The sequence below is a fragment of a genome, unplaced genomic scaffold, assembly GCF_019419815.1.
Source record: "Pyrus x bretschneideri cultivar Hongxiangsu unplaced genomic scaffold, Pyrus_bretschneideri_v1 Contig20, whole genome shotgun sequence".
Lineage (NCBI taxonomy): Eukaryota > Viridiplantae > Streptophyta > Magnoliopsida > Rosales > Rosaceae > Pyrus > Pyrus x bretschneideri.
In genome coordinates, this window is record NW_025999502.1 from 1,050,107 (window position 1) to 1,066,888 (window position 16,782).

General features: G+C 37.0%; 1 protein-coding gene and 1 long non-coding RNA gene across 3 annotated transcripts; one reads left to right on the forward strand and one right to left on the reverse strand.

Annotated features, from left to right (window-relative positions):
* The first annotated feature begins 4,726 nt into the window (after positions 1-4,726).
* Positions 4,727-5,588, forward strand: LOC125477155. Its single transcript, XR_007258331.1, has 2 exons — positions 4,727-5,080; positions 5,168-5,588. It is a non-coding gene; the product is annotated as an uncharacterized LOC125477155 (long non-coding RNA).
* A 480-nt stretch (positions 5,589-6,068) lies between these two features.
* On the reverse strand, positions 6,069-16,047 carry LOC103940188 (ABC transporter G family member 29). 2 transcript variants are annotated; one of them, XM_048584102.1, is made up of 22 exons: positions 15,833-16,047; positions 15,282-15,685; positions 13,922-14,131; positions 13,685-13,769; positions 13,232-13,391; positions 13,037-13,113; positions 12,892-12,945; positions 12,154-12,244; positions 11,497-11,798; positions 10,449-11,047; positions 9,953-10,113; positions 9,729-9,838; positions 9,456-9,609; positions 9,203-9,358; positions 8,946-9,121; positions 8,517-8,849; positions 8,054-8,428; positions 7,824-7,957; positions 7,490-7,717; positions 7,175-7,346; positions 6,761-7,015; positions 6,069-6,481 (listed from the first exon to the last, which is right to left on the reverse strand). In XM_048584102.1, exons 2-22 carry the CDS (start codon positions 15,668-15,670, stop codon positions 6,209-6,211), a joined length of 4,494 nt encoding a protein of 1,497 aa, XP_048440059.1. In that variant the 5' UTR covers positions 15,671-15,685; positions 15,833-16,047; the 3' UTR covers positions 6,069-6,208. The 2 variants fall into 2 exon arrangements, with proteins under 2 accessions (XP_048440059.1, XP_018501239.2); XM_018645723.2 differs by having other exon boundaries at positions 15,282-15,697.
* Positions 16,048-16,782: the final 735 nt, after the last annotated feature.

Sequence of the window (16,782 nt, forward strand, 5' to 3'; positions counted from 1 at the left end):
TAGTCGTGCAAAATTCCGTTGCGCAAATGCCATTTGCGCTATGTTTTGTGTTTTTGGTCGCGCAAACATACTTTGCGCGACAAAATTTTATCCGTCGCGCAAAATTCGGTCGCGCAAACATGTTTTTCTACTAGTGTTAAGTGGGGACAGTATCAGTGTTGTTGGAGTGGGCCCTCGACCCGTCGACCTGAAAATTTCTACAAAAGGCAGCTAAGGCCAAAATCCTCATCACCATTCCCATCCTACCAACTGCTAATCAACGAGAATAGTAAAATATTTCAGAAGATGAGCATTCTCAATTAGTGAAACAACAATCTAAATTGAGATTCACTACATCATTACTAGTATCATCTTTAATCGTAAAGTTCCAAATGATCTTACCAAATTATTTGCCATAATTTACCCTTGCTATAATTGTTATTCATCCAAGTAGGTCATTTTACACAACATTGATAAGGAGTTTAGAGAAGTTTTTCATGAGTTATACGAAATAGATGTCGATAATGGGGACATTTTTATTCTTATTGTTGTTGTGTCACCTGTTACAACTACTAACAGTAATTGTGAGAATTGTATTAATTCTGACTCTCTCACAAAACCTCCAAAATCATGTACGAATAGTTCTTTCAATCAAACTTCTTCTCAACCAAAAACAATCCTTAATACCCAGACCTAAATTTCTTTTTGGTGTTTTATTAGACATCACAAATGACGCCAGATTCTTGTTTATTCGATTTTTGGCTCAGTTGGATTTTAGCTTTCATCTTCAGCATGTCTGCTGATTTTTGAATTCCTTTAAAGAAACACACATTCATTAATTGTTTTTACTTCTTTTTAACACATAGAACATAACTTGCAAAAAATGAACCAAGAACAACGGATTTTACTTTTTGAGATTAGAGGTTGTGGTAGCAAAAATTTGTATATACAAAACATCGCTGTCTTCAGTTTTGATGAATTTGTATCTACAAAACAATTAATCGACACCTTTGATCAAACACCAAAGCCTCATGCGCCTATGAGGATGGGGGGTGGGGGGGGGGGGGGGGTTGGCCAATTGATCTCGATGCCAAAGTTAGTTTCTTTGAAAATAGTGAATGTTTAGAGCTTGTACGCATACCAAAAGATTACCAAAATTTGGTGAAGATTGAGGTATTTATAGGAGGAGGTGGCAGCCCATGGAGTTAGGGTTTTGCTCTACACATGGTGACATCTTATTGGTTAAGATGTGTCATCCGTCGGATGAATAATGAAAGAATACTCCCAAGATATTAATTAGGAGAAAATATATTGGGATGATAATGGTGGAAGTATCCCTAATTGATTGTGATAGGGATTTCTTACTTGATTAAGTTGATCTTCAATTGAGAATGTATTAAAGATAGGATTTAGTATTAACCCTATCTTTAGTACCATTGACTTTTTCATGTCATGAACATGGAAGCTTTGAGCAATCGTAGATAGCTTCTTGGACCTTTAGGAATGCTGAGCTGCGCATGGGAGCAGTTAAGGGTCCTGCCCATTTAATGAGGGCAATCTTGACTTTCTTGAAAAAAAAAGTCTACGTATCATCTTCTGGATTTCTGGGATTATTTTTGGCTTCACAAATGCCCCCACACCTGTTAGGCTGCAAGAAATCCTAAGCTTCTTAGATGTGCAGACAGTTGTTTCCAAATTTGATGTAGATTTTCCACTTTTTGGAAACAGAGTCTTCATGAGAAAGGGAAGCCAATTGCCACCAAGACTTATTTAAGCTTGTCTTAAGCAGAGGGCTAAATAAACCCAGAGAATAATTTTATCCCTAGTTTTCTTCTTTACTTGCCCATGCAAAGAGTTGATCGTCGTCGTTGTTTTTTTTCTCAGCACCTTACCAAGGTATGAAAAAGTTGAATTTGTTCTAATCCCTATTTTTCTAGGTAGTACTGTCACTGGGCAACTATTGGGGTGGTTGGCTCATTAGCTGGCAGAGGCCAAGATGACATGGTTTGGAGATAATGCTAGGCTAGTGCGGGCCTGGTACTTGCTCAGCTCTGGCCAAGGCTGGCATGGCTGGAAGCCGTGGAGCAGAAGTAGACGCGGCTATAGCCGCGAGAAAGGCGTGAGGCCATGCTAGTAAGTCTGTTGCCTACTAGTCCTTCAATCAAGAAAAGGTCAATGATTTTTTCTACTACTACTACCATGTTTGTGTTCTTTGCCAAGAAGGAAGAAATTGCTTGAGTTAGATTTCTCAACTACCATATATGGTGCAATTAAGGATGAAGCAGCCAAGATCGGAGTTGCTGATGATGAAGTGGTTGCTGAAGGCAGGATAGCTGTTAGAAAGCCAAAGATCATCCAAGCTGCTAAATGAGTACTCTGCTTTGTTTAGCTTATGTAGGAATTTGGCGACCTTCGTGCAAGTTTATCAATTTGCTAGAAACTTAATAAACTGTTTTCTTCGTTTTACTTCATCTTCGTTTTTCTTAAAACTTTGCTTGCTTAAAACATCTTGCAAAACTTTTAGTCATATGATCATCGGCTGGGTATGCTACTTTAAAAAAGAAAACGATTCCATGGAGTCATTATGGCTGTGAGTTTTAGGTTCTTAAGGTGTCGAGCTGCTGAACTTATCGTGAACTGCTTCCTCTTGACCATATATTGCTTAGTTGATCTTTGAATCTTTGATCCTTTGAGCTACATGGCCTGCATCAAAACATGATATATGTGGGATCAAAAATGTGTAGTTGTGTGAGAATTCATAGGCAAATCACTCTCTCTTGTTGAAAAGCAGACCTAGATGGGTGTCAGGGAATTGGTTTACCCTCTCACACTAGAGATCATACCCAGATTGGCATCGGGGAATCAGTTTGCCCTCTCGCACATAAAGGCATACCTAGATGGGTGTTAGGGAATTAGTTTACCTTCTCGCACTGGAGAGCTTATCTAGATGGGTGTCGGGGACCTAGTTTACCCTCTTACACAGGAAAGCTTACCCAGATGGGTGTCAGGGAATTAGTTTATCCGCTCGCACTGGAGAGTTTACCCAGATGGGTGTTGGGGAATTAGTTTATTATCTTGCATTGGAAAGCAGACCTAAAAGGGGTGGTGGGGGATTAGTTTACCTTCTCACACTAGAGAGCTTGCGGAGATGGGTGTCGGGGAACTAGTTTACCCTCTCAAACTAGAGAGTATGCCAGATGGTGTCAAAGAATTAGTTTACGCTTTCCCACTAGAGAGCATGGAAGTTGTTAGTGCAGTTGAGGAAAGCTGAACTGCTGGACAATTGAAATAATCCTCAGCTTGTGAGGTCTTGTTTAGCAATCTACTTGAGACTTCAAACTGCTAGTGAATCCTTGTAAGGGTGTAAGTAGGGAGCGCAATGAGTTGCTTTTGGACCTTCCCCAAGTATTGTGCCATGCTTGGATATTTCGTTGTGCGCTCTCTTCAGGCTTGTTTGGTGGTCATCTGAGAATTTGAACAGATTGCAAGCTTATTCATTGTTAAGTCTTTCGCTAGCTGATGGGCTGCTGGTTAGAGCTTCGTATTCTGCTTCGTCATTGAATGGTTATATATATATAAACTTAAGTTTCATCTCAAAGCCTTCATTACTTCATAATGCCCGATAGTGTGATACTCAGGTTCAATATACGAGTCTGAAAATACATGAATCTGTAATAAGGAATCTATCACCTTCTAGTAATTGTTGAATAGAATGAGATATCCCTTGAAGCCACTTGAAGATCCATCTCAGAAATCTTCGGCAAAAGTATATGTTGATCAAGCTATGTTTGTAAGAACTGCTTCAACAGGGGATGCATCATGTTGATTATGGATGACTACATGTGATTTGACATAAATCTTGATCGAGATATGGATGATAGAAGAACCAAATTGTAGGTAACTACAATCAAAGTTCGAAAGAGTATCGCGATTAGTTTGTGTATCCTTCTACTAATCCAGGTAGCCATGACATGATACTAGGTAACATTCATGGCTTGTGGATTGCAAGAAAGAAAAAGAATTTTTTGAGGCAGGATTAATTCATTAATTAATTTCACCGTTGGCTTTAGTTATAACCTAAAATGTCACACACAAATGATAAGTTGTAGTGACGTTATATGGACAATGATAAGATATAATTAATTGTTAATTATATTGGATTAGTTATTTGGGCTTACTGGACATAATTTTAAGTAAAATAGCTTTGGGCTTTATTTAACTAAAAGGGTACAAGTCACTAGCCCAAGTGAGGAAGTGAAATTAGGCTACGCATGGGTCAAGCCTATGGCGTCAAAACCCTAGGGGAGGTATGGCATAAAAGGGTAAGGAGTCTATATAAATGCCTCTTGTGTTTGCTCTCAAACCCTAAGAATATTTAGTTTTGTCCCTCAGAGAAAAGAGAAAAATAACCCATGCTAAATATACATTGTGTGCCACTTATTCTATATAGATCCAAGTGAGAGATATTGCTAGCACCTTTAAATCAATCACTTCATCGTTTGTTGCTAGATTATCAGTGTGGATACTCTTAGAGGCTCAACACTTGAGGAGCTTCACGTGATCAATCATTAAGAAGAAGATTGAAAGCATGATGATCCAGTCAAAGGAAATGCACATGGCTAGAAATTCATGTAAGTTAATCTCTTCAATTTTTTCTTTATTGCATTGATTAATTACAACCAACTAGGTATATAATCGAGATATCACACTGTATGTTTTTATCATTTTTTTCCTTTGCGTATTTTATTATTCGAACTAAATTAATCCCAATAATAAGCCTGGAAGTGGAAACCCAACAATCCACGCCTCCACAAGGCATAACTCCTCCGCCTTCTAACTTACCCATTAATTCTTCCTCCAGGTCTACAACTCCTGCCCCCTTTCACGGCGACCCGTCGACCCTCCTTCCGCTACACCCAATCACACTACCCCACTTTCACCCACACCTCCGCCTCCAACAAAATGCTCGTCGTGATCGGCAAGTCCAGGAACATTCAGCTCTTATAGGACACCCTCCATGAGATGGGTCATCGTCGTTTGGTAAATTGCAAGATATTTGTTATTGTTCTGGGATGCTGGACAAGCCCTGGGAGTTGAGAAGGTGTGTGAATTTCTTTCATTTTATGAATTGGTTTAGATTTGGGTACGATATTGGGAATTTAAATATGGTGGTTGAGGATTTATGCAGGTCGAAGCTCATCGTTTAGCCAATTTTTGGTTTTTAAGCTGAAGGAATCGATTCGGCCCTATAGGTTTACTTACAAGTGTTTGATTCAAGGTTTCTGCAATGTGGGTGATTTGATTGAGGCTTCAAAGATTTGGAATTTGATGGCGGATGCTGGGTTCTAACTGGATATCGATGTCGTTGAGAAGATGATGAAACCATTTTCAAGACGAATTGATATGTCCGGGCTAGAACGTCATCGCCATGGTCCGGGCTAAGGACCATTTATTTATGTTTTTGGATCGGCCATGCCCCGCCAACTTCGTCGACCTGTCCAGTGCGAAACCGATTATACCTGCCCTGACCCGCCGGTCCAAGGTCGTTTGCCTAACCCTACATTATACTCAAGATGCTGAAAGAAATATTACAGAAACCATTTTTTTCATTCCTCTCTCTAGTTTCTCTCTCTGGATTCCTCCTCCATACCATATCTGACGTCGTCTGCCTTTTTTATTAAGAAGGAAGATCCCATAGTATCATACTTTCGTCCGATCATACATAAGTTTTGCAACTGGTCATTTATCACAGTGGGGGAAATAAATTGAGCTCTAGTAAGACGGTGCGGGTTCGAACTTCGTCGGTGGCTAATCTCACATCTACTCTAATAAAAATCTATCATTTGACCCAAAAAAAAAAATAAAAAAATCATACATAAGTTTTAAATCGACATATCATAAGAAGAAGTATTACAAAACCAAATATAGGTATTTTCTTTGTAATGTCCCATGTTAGTTAACTCATCATTAGAAAATTGTAATAAAACGATGACTTCAATTACTCCATCGAAGGCAGATTAGAAATTTTTTAATGTAAAAAAGCACCCGATCAAATTTGCATTGTGATTAAATAAAATTGTCTTCTTTGTCGGTAATAAAATACGCTACAGGATTCCCATTGCCTTGAACATTGGTCTGGACATTCTTACGTATATTTGCGTCTCACTTTCTGTAACGTACACAGACACACACATGTACATAACAGACATAAGGTTTACAAATAATTCCTCTATCTAACTTGGAAGTTGAGTGTCCTAATGCAGTAGGCAAACATGAAGGCAAAGAAGATTGTGAATCCAACTAGAACTCCAGCCACTGGTCCCATAAAATTTGGATCATATCCGAAATGGTCTTCTATGTACCATTTTATAGTTGGGTTAGGTGAAATACCAGGTGCTCTAATGGTTTCCTCAACATCGCCATACTGTGACACAATCAATCCATACACCGTCCATGCCAAGGGACATATCCAGTAATACCAAACCCACCATTTGGGTATTTTCTGAATATTCAAAAGATAAAAATTCGTGTTAACATGTGTTTTTAACGACTTTTAATCACTTGATCATCACTGGGGAAGAAAATCCACTGTCACAAATTGTTAGATCAAAATCCAATAGTTGAGATCTAAACTCGATTTAGAACACTTAACCATTGGACTTTAATCAGTTGGAAAATGCTCATCGTGGATTTTGGTGATCAATGCAGACCAATCACAATATCTGTTGTATTCAATTTATATTAATAAAGTTCTTATGGGAAGAAGAATGCTAGTACTTACTGGTCTTGGAATGAAGAAACCGGAGAAGAGGTTGAAGACTGAATAGAAAGCTGCGGCGAATATGGCTGCTACTTGGTGGTTTGGCGTGATGGAAACGGTCATCATGCCGTAGTATGTGAAGTAAAGGAAGGAGAAGAAGTTGATAAAGAAGAACCAGAAGAATTTTTCTACTTTCCATTGGAAGCTCACCATAGCATACACTATCAGTGTATAATACGTGGTCTGAATAAACACATACGGTATTTCCACAATGACCTGCATGTCAAACAAATGGTTTATTTGAGTCAGTTAGATTAAGGTGGACAGTTTTGTATATAACAAAAAAAATTGGATTTATAATAGTGTTATATCTGAAATTAGGATTTGATACTAAGTTCAAATGTGAGTTAATGTAAGCATTTTTCTGCCACTCACCTGTGCCAGTGCATAAGGTAATGCAGAGTACATCCCAGCAGCTCGTTCTCGATAGAAAACAGTTCTTTCAATGGCGACAATTGGCTGCACAGTTGCGCAGTTATCAATTCCGACGAAAAGCACAGCAGCGTACATAGCCCCGATAATCATGGTCAGATCAGAACTGCTTTCCCTGGATATGAAAAAAAAATATATATAATCAGCCAAGTAATTCGTGTATGGAAACTCATGAACAAAAAATTTGTAGTAAAAAAAAAAAAACACGAGTACTGTAGTTGAGGTTTGAAACAGTTAAGCTTTGAGATAAGCACACACCTCTTAGTGCCAACCTTCCAGAAAATAGTTCCAAGGAGGAGGGCAGCTGCCAAGGTAAAAAAGAATCTGACAAGATTATAATCAGGACTTCTCCAATATGTCCACCACTGCTTCCAGAGGCAAGATTGGAATTGCTTCCATGACGATTGAGAAAACTGAGTCGGAAAATAGAGGTCTTTTGCTCCTGCTGGTGGGACGCTCAACTCCTTTACTAAAGCTTTGTTTCTCCTGGTCATTAATATTGGAATTTAAGTTTTATATTTTCCAAAAACCAGCCAAACTCTGAACCCTGCAAATAGTATTATGTACTACTTTTTTTTTTTTTTTGACTTACTGGTACAAGGCAGATGATTTGTAGTATTGAGCAAAGTCCATTCCAAGACGGACCTCAGTTGAGATTGAGCTCACCTCGAGCATCCACGTTGCTGGGTTATACTTCTCTTTGATTTTTGTCACGCCAGGAACTGCCTGGAATAGGTCATAAGTACAGACTTAGATGACAATGCATTTGATTATTTCTTTGTGCAAAATTAAGATAGGAAAAAGTTTAAGCAGGTAAAATACCTCGAAGTATTCAACAATCTTGTGAGAGTTGCGGCCTAGTGGTCCTGAGTAGATAACTTGTCCTCCTCTCTTCATCAGTAGCAGCTCATCAAATGCCTCAAAGATATCTATGCTGGGCTGATGAATTGTGCATACAACTGTTCTCCCAGTGTCCACAGTATTTCTAACAGTCCTCATAACAATGGCAGCTGCCCTTGCATCAAGACCTGATGTGGGTTCATCCATGAAAATGATTGAGGGATTGGCAACTAGTTCAACTGCAATCGTTAACCTCTTTCTTTGTTCTGTTGACAGTCCTGAAACTCCAGGAAGTCCTACTAAAGCATCCTTGAGATTGTCTAGCTCAACCAATTCCATCACTTGATCAACAAAAATCTGCAAACATATATAGAATATGTAGTTTCAGCATTTAAATAATTGTGCTATCCATTGTTTAGAGAAGTAATGAAAGTCGCAGTTTTACCATCTTTTCCTCGTTGCTAACTTCTTTAGGGAGTCTAAGGAAAGCTGAATAGATCAATGATTCTTTGACAGTGACTTGGGGTGAGTGGATATCAGTTTGTTCGCAATAACCAGAAATTCTTGCAAAGGTTTCTTGCTTCTTAGGGTACCCAGAAATTCTAATGTCACCTTCAATATAACCTCCAGTCTTCCTTCCTGCTAAGACATCCATCAAAGTTGTCTTCCCAGCCCCACTGACCCCCATTAAGGCAGTCAAGACCCCAGGCCTAAATGCACCAGTTACTTCACGGAGTAGTTGCAGCCGGTCCCCTGCTACTCCTTCTTCCTTCATTTCCTGTTATAGTAGACTAAGTTAGCTAATTAATTAGTGAAATTGGACTATAAGATAATGTTTCAGGTTAACAAAGAGTGAAATAGACAGAAATATTACAGCAGGCATATCCACGTAATAGTTAACATCGTTGAAGGACATTGCAAGAGGAGTGAAAGGTAGAACCATTCCTCTTTTAGGGGCAACACCACTGGCAACTTCGAGAGACGAATCAGGATTTCTACTTAGTCCGGTAGAGCTGGATCGACTGCCCATTCGCCGGACTTCCATTTCTCCTAAGAAAATTTTAATCCAATAAACAACTTGGATAACAATATTGTTCACATTACAATTGACAAAAATATTCGGTTTCTTACTTGAGTTGTTTCCATCATTAGAAGATAATGATCGAGACTGAAAATCTTTCTTGGATGGGGGCCTTCTAAGTCTTGGCTCTTCCTTTGATTCTTCTTGGTCTACCTCCATCTTGTTTGCTGCTTCTTCAGATATGATGGCTTGTGGCTTTCCAGGAGCTAATTATTGAAATAAAATCATGAAAATTTGTCACTTAAAATCTACAAACGAAAGAAAAATTGGATGTTAGATATGAAAAGGAATGTTGACTCTTACCATTTAGGTACATAAGGGCGAGCGTATAAAGCACGTTGAAGAGAACTGCAAACCCCAGAAGAGCTGCAGAGCCAATCCAAAACCAGTTTTTGTTGCGGTAAACATCAAAGTTTTTAAGCACTGCCTCACCCACACTGGTAATATTATCTGAAGACTATAACAAAAGGAAGTTCATTTCAGAAGTTTAGCCTTTTTGTTAAGTTAAACAAATGTAGGTACATTAATATAACAAAATGAATGGTTTGTGCAAGCAAGATCTTAAGTTTAGCATACCAGTTTGTTCGACCACCTCGGAGAATACATTTCATTTACAGCGATTGCATTGAAGCCATATGTCATAGGTGAAACCCAGTATCCCCACACCCACCAGTTTGGAATTTGACCTATCACAAATGAAGCAACTCATTGATGATCCAGTAAAGAACTAATTTGGTCTCTTTTCGTTAGTTTTTTACTATTTTTTGAAAACTTCATCCGAAATTGAGTTTCATACTAACCATGAGGAATAATGAAACCTCCAAGCATGAAAACAATTAGAACAGTTAGAGCCCCGCCGGTGTTTGATATGATGATGCTCCTGCTAACTCCAGCTATAAGCCTAAATAGCGCAGCTGCCATTTGTTGGATCAGAAATACCAACAATAGTTGCTTGAAAAACCTGCAAATAATTTGACAGTTGCAGTTAATATCTCAACCACAAGCAACTTCAACCCACATATGCTAGGTTCTTACAGAAAATAAGCCAAAAATATATTATATTGCAGTTTATATTAATGTACCCATGTGTATGTTTATAACAATGTACCCAATCAAAGTAAAAAGAATTTTGCCTAGGTAGCTACTCAAAATAACATAAAATAGTTTACTTAATGAAAGGACCAACATAAAGATTCAATCGAACATTTGGTTTGATGAAAACAATCTTTTGAATGACAGAAATCTAACTTACGAACAAAAAATCGAAATGAAATTAAGCAGACAAATGTGTCGTACCTGCTAGCTTCAGGTGCAAATCCGATGGTGTAATATGTAATGGCCATAAAAATAGTAGTTTCCATGATGGATATAGGAATCCCAAGCAGGACAGATGGGAGAGTGAAAGTCCAAGCAGGGTGGAAAAGAAGGTCTCTGTGCTTGTAAAACACAGGAAGTCTTGAAATGGTCAATGAGAGCTCAGAAAAACCATTAAACATGTTAATGATCATGACAAATATAAGTGCACCAACATAGAGTGCTCCATCATCTTCATTCCTAGTGTTCATTTCGGTCTTCAAAAACACTGTCGCGGCTATGAATGCCCCTATTATAATTTGGACAGTCTTGAAAATGTATATAAAAGAGTTCCTCTGCATGAGCAACCATTCTTTGTCAAAACAGGCTTTGAGAAGCTGCATTTTGGGTATTGAATATCTTCTGAATTCAAGAGCTGCTTTGTGGCCTCGAGCCTTGTCGAATGGGATTGAGAGCTCATTCTCCATCCTCATGCCCACATGGAAACGCTTGAACCGGTTTGCAAATTCTGTGACCGATACATATCTGTATGGAGTCCTTCTATCTGCCCAATACTGCTCTTGGTCTTTTCTTGAGGTAACCTGAAAAGGTTGGACATAGTTATGGGATGCAAAAGGCTTAATACGATATGAAATTGGATTAGCGAAGGCTTATTACAATTTCTTGGACTATAAGATTTCTTTTAATAAGCGATACTACGGTAGGGCTGGAAGTTGAACTCTGGGACTTCGGGTTCTGTGACAAATGCTCTTAAGAAATTGAGCGACAACCCCTTGCTTTGGACTAGAAGTTGGGAGAAAGTCTTAGGTACAATTGAATTAGTTGTATATAGTTATCTGATCATCTGTCTTATCATGACTAGTCACATTTTAAGATAAACAAAGACAGAGGCATAAATGTATGTGGCTGGTGACAAGGAAGTTTTTCTCAAAAGAGGATCTTAGCTTAAGCAATATATCACTTGCTCCTAATTTCTAGTAAGATGTGTCACAACCTATTATATTAAAGAGACACTTTATCATGATTTTACCTCTTGCAAGAAATCGGCAGTTCCCTTTCTCTCAGGGCATCGAAATCCACATGTCTCAAAGAATTGTAATATATTCACTCGTGGTCCTTGGTAGACAATCTGACCTTCTGATATGAGGATGATATCATCGAAAAGATCATATGTCTCAGGAGCTGGTTGGAGTAGAGACATCAAGATCGTAGCCTCAGTGATGTGTACAATTTGTTGTAGGCACTTCACAATTTGGAATGTCGTGGAGCTATCAAGACCCGTTGAGATTTCATCCATAAATAATGTTTTAGTTGGTCCAACAATCATCTCACCTGTATTTGAGCATATTAATTTACTTTCTCAACGCATTATACATGCAAGGTGAAGTATAAAGTAACTTTTTGTGCATGCATGTGATGCTCATATAAAGTATAGCGATTAACTTGCAATTTAGAATTCCTGTAAAAATTATTTAAAAAGTATAAGTACTATTATTAGAAATTTAGTTATCGCGTATAAAATAATATTGAAAAATCCTGTTGAATATTTTAAGACATTTCATTTTCAGAGTGCATCAAAATTCTCGTTCTTAGTGTATGATTACATTTGAAAGAAATTTTAGGTGTGACACAAACAACAATTATTTTTGTTAAAAAAATCAGAAGGACAAAAGAGGTAAAAATTGACCTGTGGTTACTCGTTTTTTCTGGCCACCAGATATTCCTCTTTGCATCTCATCTCCGACAAGTGTGTCCTTACATATATCAAGCCCCAAAATCTGTACCATTCAATCCAAAACCATGTTACGTAGCAATTACAAGAAGATGAGCTCATGCTTCATCATCGTTCAATCAATTTTTTCTTAGAATAAAAGAATTTCTAAAGGGTATTTTAGTAAATTGGGTAAAAAAACATGGTTGGTGAACAACCAAAGTGCCTCCCTATCCAGCGATGTGTTTACATTACAATACACAAAACAGCAGCCATCAAAGTAGGTCGGGGGAGAAATGTTTGTCAAAAGAATTTGACTTTTTAGTTTTCATGATCTGGCTTGTGGAAAAAGCTCCCATAACCATTAAGGAATACGAATGTAACATGTGGACCATAACAACATTAATAATTAATTTGCAAAAAAGAAAACTACGATAAGATGGATCATTTTAGTGGATGATGATTCTCTTTTTGAGAATTCTAAGATCAATTTATCTTAGCCGTTCATCATATATTATGAGACCACCTATCATTACGTAATGTTTACGTTCAATTTTAAATAAAAAATCCAAAATGATTTCTAGACACAAGATATTGATGAACGAATAAGATAAACTAAGTCATAGAATCCTCACAAAGAAAATCCAGATTAGATACTTTTCCCATTTTAGTTTAGGGTTTGAAAAGCTATTATTTATTTTTTAATTTGCTTACTTTTAGAGTATAATCAGTAATGATACTGCTCTCAACTCCTCCCATTGAAGTAGCCTGAAAAAGAAAAGAAAACCCAAAAAATTAGATATATTATGAATTTTTTTTTTTGTGTGTGTGGAATATGTAATATAAATATAATATTTACCTTCATGAAAAGGTCTACTTCTGGTTCTGGATATATACCAGCGGCCTTTTCTCTTCTAGCAAGCTCGGAAAGAAGTTCTACATACAAACCCAAAAGAACAATTTAAAATGTTGGAAAAAAATAGAATATAATAATAATTAAGAGAGTCAATTTTGATGACATGGGTTTTGTTTCGGTTAATAATTAATTAAATACCATATCGAGAGCCAACCCCTTGGCACCTTGCTGAAAAATCCAGAGTTTCTTTGACCGTCATATTTCCAACATGAACATCGTTTTGGCTAATGTACGCAGATGTCTTCTGTGGTACAAATTCCTTCAGACTGTGACCATTGTAGCTCACCTCTCCTTTAACCTGTTCCATCAAATTTAACAACAAAAGTATATTAATAATTATGAAGCAGAGATAAATATATTACAAGCGACTTTTTTTTCATTCTAAACATTAAGATATATTGTGGTATTTTCTTTTCTTGTAAGTTAAGTCATAAATATATCGTTGTATCAAAAAGGAGCTGAAGTTAGTAATTTTTTTTTTTTGTTCATTTTTTCTAATTTTGTAGAAATAATTCAATCAAACCGCCATTTTTTAGGAACTAAACCACTTGTGTGAAGTTAATTGATCAAGTTCAAGGCAAATGTACTCACCTCCAAGCTTGGATCCAACTTCCCAGCTAAAGCCAGCAAAAGGGTAGTTTTACCCGAGGATGGGGGACCTAATAAAAGGGCCATCCTACAGAAAAACAACAAAAACGCTACATCAAAAACGTTGAATTAATCAACAGTAAAACTATTAAAAAAAATTATTGAATAAAAAATCAAATAACTTGTGTGACCACATAGAATGGTAACTCAAATAAAATTGTAAATTAATCTAATGCTTACCTAGAAGGTTTAACAATTCCAGAAACATCTTTCAGAATTGTTAATTTGGTTTGCTTGGTCAACTTAATCCCAATTAAGCCAAGAGCCGATTCTGCGATGTTCCGAGCAACATTTGGGAGGGTGGGAAGAGCTCTTGTTCCAATATGGCAATCAGCTTCAACTGTCAAATGTTCAAACCTTACTTCCACCGTGGGAAGTCTGATCCCAACCCTGAAATCGATTATATCGCATCAATTAATTAATAATTAGATTAAATAACATGTTCCTTTTGTTGCAATATTTCAGTAACAATGTTCACCAATTAGATTCCCTTAACAATAAAGGATCTGCCGGCAAGTTCTTTTCTTAACCTAAATTGTTTAATATTCAAGTAACGATAACGAAAGCGATCCGCCGGAAAGAAACGAAAGCGATCAAGGGCAAATTATGCATGAAAGCAACAGTGTAATTAATGAAACCAAACTTGATTCAAGTAATGTTATATTTATCGAGAAATGCTAAGAAAACTTTCTAAAAATGAGATTCTTTATGAATTCTTTGTCATTTCATATTTTTGATACAGTATTTTATCATATTAACACAAAAAATTAATATTAAATTATAAGATGATAGAAAATTCATAAAAATTTTATTTTGAGAAATACTTTCCCGGGTATAATATGAACCTCCTCGGAAATGAAAAAAATGGGATCAACTTTTGTTTAATATTCTGACTTAAATTTTTTAACTCCCCGATACTCAATTAAATCCTTTTTTGAGGGTTGAATGCAACCCTCTGGTTGTATTATCGATCGCACTTTTCATTTAAGAAATTCTATTGGACTAAATCAACGAACGTCTCTTCAACATTGATGGGACCATACCTACCAATGACAGAGACATCATTCACATCTACTGAGAAATGAAATTCACCAACTTCCCACGCATGCTTGTAATTATTTATATTAACATATAGACACATATGATAAAATTTTTTATTTTTGTTTTAGAAATAGAAGAAAAGAGGAAGAAAGTGACAGATAATGTGAGAGTAGAAAGTGTTTTTTTTCTTTTTTTTAAAAAAAATAGAGATATGTTAAAATTACACGTAGGTGATGCTTTGAAAAAAAAACAGCAAAATTTGATTGTGTGAAATTACATTTATATCTCATATTTCTTATTCATGTTATTTTTAATTAAAGAATTAAATTGATAATTTCATAGGATTTAGATTGGCAATGAGTATTTTATTAATTAATAAAAATTTGTAAATTCCTTTTTAATTTGTTCGATGTGAGAAATATATGAGTGTGAACATCATTTCTTTATTAAAAGAAATTTAACCAAAACATAGAAGATAAAAGAAAAAACAAGGGCTTACTTATCAATTCTACTTCTGAACTTTTTCAGGAACTTGTCATTATCCTCCTCTGCAACCTTGAAAATCCTGTCAATGAAATTCTGACGGTCGTTGATGTCGAGCTTCAGAACGTGTACTTGCTTATGTACTCCTTGAGGCTCAGTTTCCCCGAGGGACTTTATGATGCTTGTTCTTAGCCGATCATAGGTGGGCAGTTTCTCGATGGCAGCCCATGTGAGAGCTTCTTCGTCTTCGTCGACGTGGCTGCTTCTTCTCGAGTGCGTGGCACTCGCAAATACTTCTTCCATGCTCCAACTTGCCCTGCTCAGGCTCCTGCCTAAGCTTCCGCTGCGGCTATGACGCCTTTGACGATGTGGCTGTGAACCTTTGGCTTTATCTGTTCCCTCCATTTCGATTTACCCTCCCCTGAAAATAAACTGAATTTAGAATACAGTATCAATGCTTTGTTTGTTTGCCATGAAAATTTGATTTCGGGTTGGAAAATCAGACTTAGATGTTTTGTGAAATTCTTTTGGCAACCAAACAAGGTATAGAGAACTAAAACGACTTACTTTTGTGTTGTACGTGTTCGTTGAATGACAAGGGGTAATGAATGTGAAATTATCCTTTGGAAATATTGAGCAGAAAGAAGAGGAAATGGGTTGGTGGAGGTTTGAAATATACGAGTTTGTGTGCGCTTTTTTACTAAACTCCCCGCTCCATTCTTGGAAATCAAATCTCCTCTCTCTCTCTCTCTCTGCTTCCTTCCTCTGCAAAAACTGAGAGATTCATTTCCTTGAGAAGTTTGGAGGGTATTTATACGTGCACAAAGTGGAGACAACTCAATTTTCAAACAACTATTAAAGTCAGAATATTATGACTAGGGATAACAGAGATTGCATTGAACAGTATTCAAATGCGATCTCCCGTAACCCTACCTACTTCCTCTCCAATTTCTTTTGAGTAATTTAGTGGGCCCTCTATTCTCTTATCATCCCAACTATAGTCGCATGAGGTTTGGTAATTTTGTGACACCCTACCAACAATTTTATATGCATGCTACAGAAATTCAAAGCAAAAAATAAAATAAAATGGTGCAATTTGCTTGTAGTTGTTATTGGCACTAGAACATGACCCCTTAAATTTTTTTATTAAAAATGATGTATCTCTAAAAAATTTATCACGTAAACAAAACATATAGAAATATAAAAAATTACCCTCATGATAAGATATTTTTTTTAAGGTCTTTTAAGGGCCGTACTCAATTGCAAAAATACAGACCCAAGTGAGGTTTTACTTTGTTCGAGACAGATTATGCGAGAATTTCTTGGTGCGGTGTCACAGTACTTGGCCATGCATGCAAACTGAATGCCGATCCTTCTGCCAACTGGGATAAAACTTTGGTTAGCATCCCAGTCCAATTTTCCAACCATCAACCGGGGGCGGACGCACAAAGGGGTTAGGGGTCAGCTGACTCTCCGAACTCGGCTGAAATTTGTAAAAATAATGATCAATTACGCAC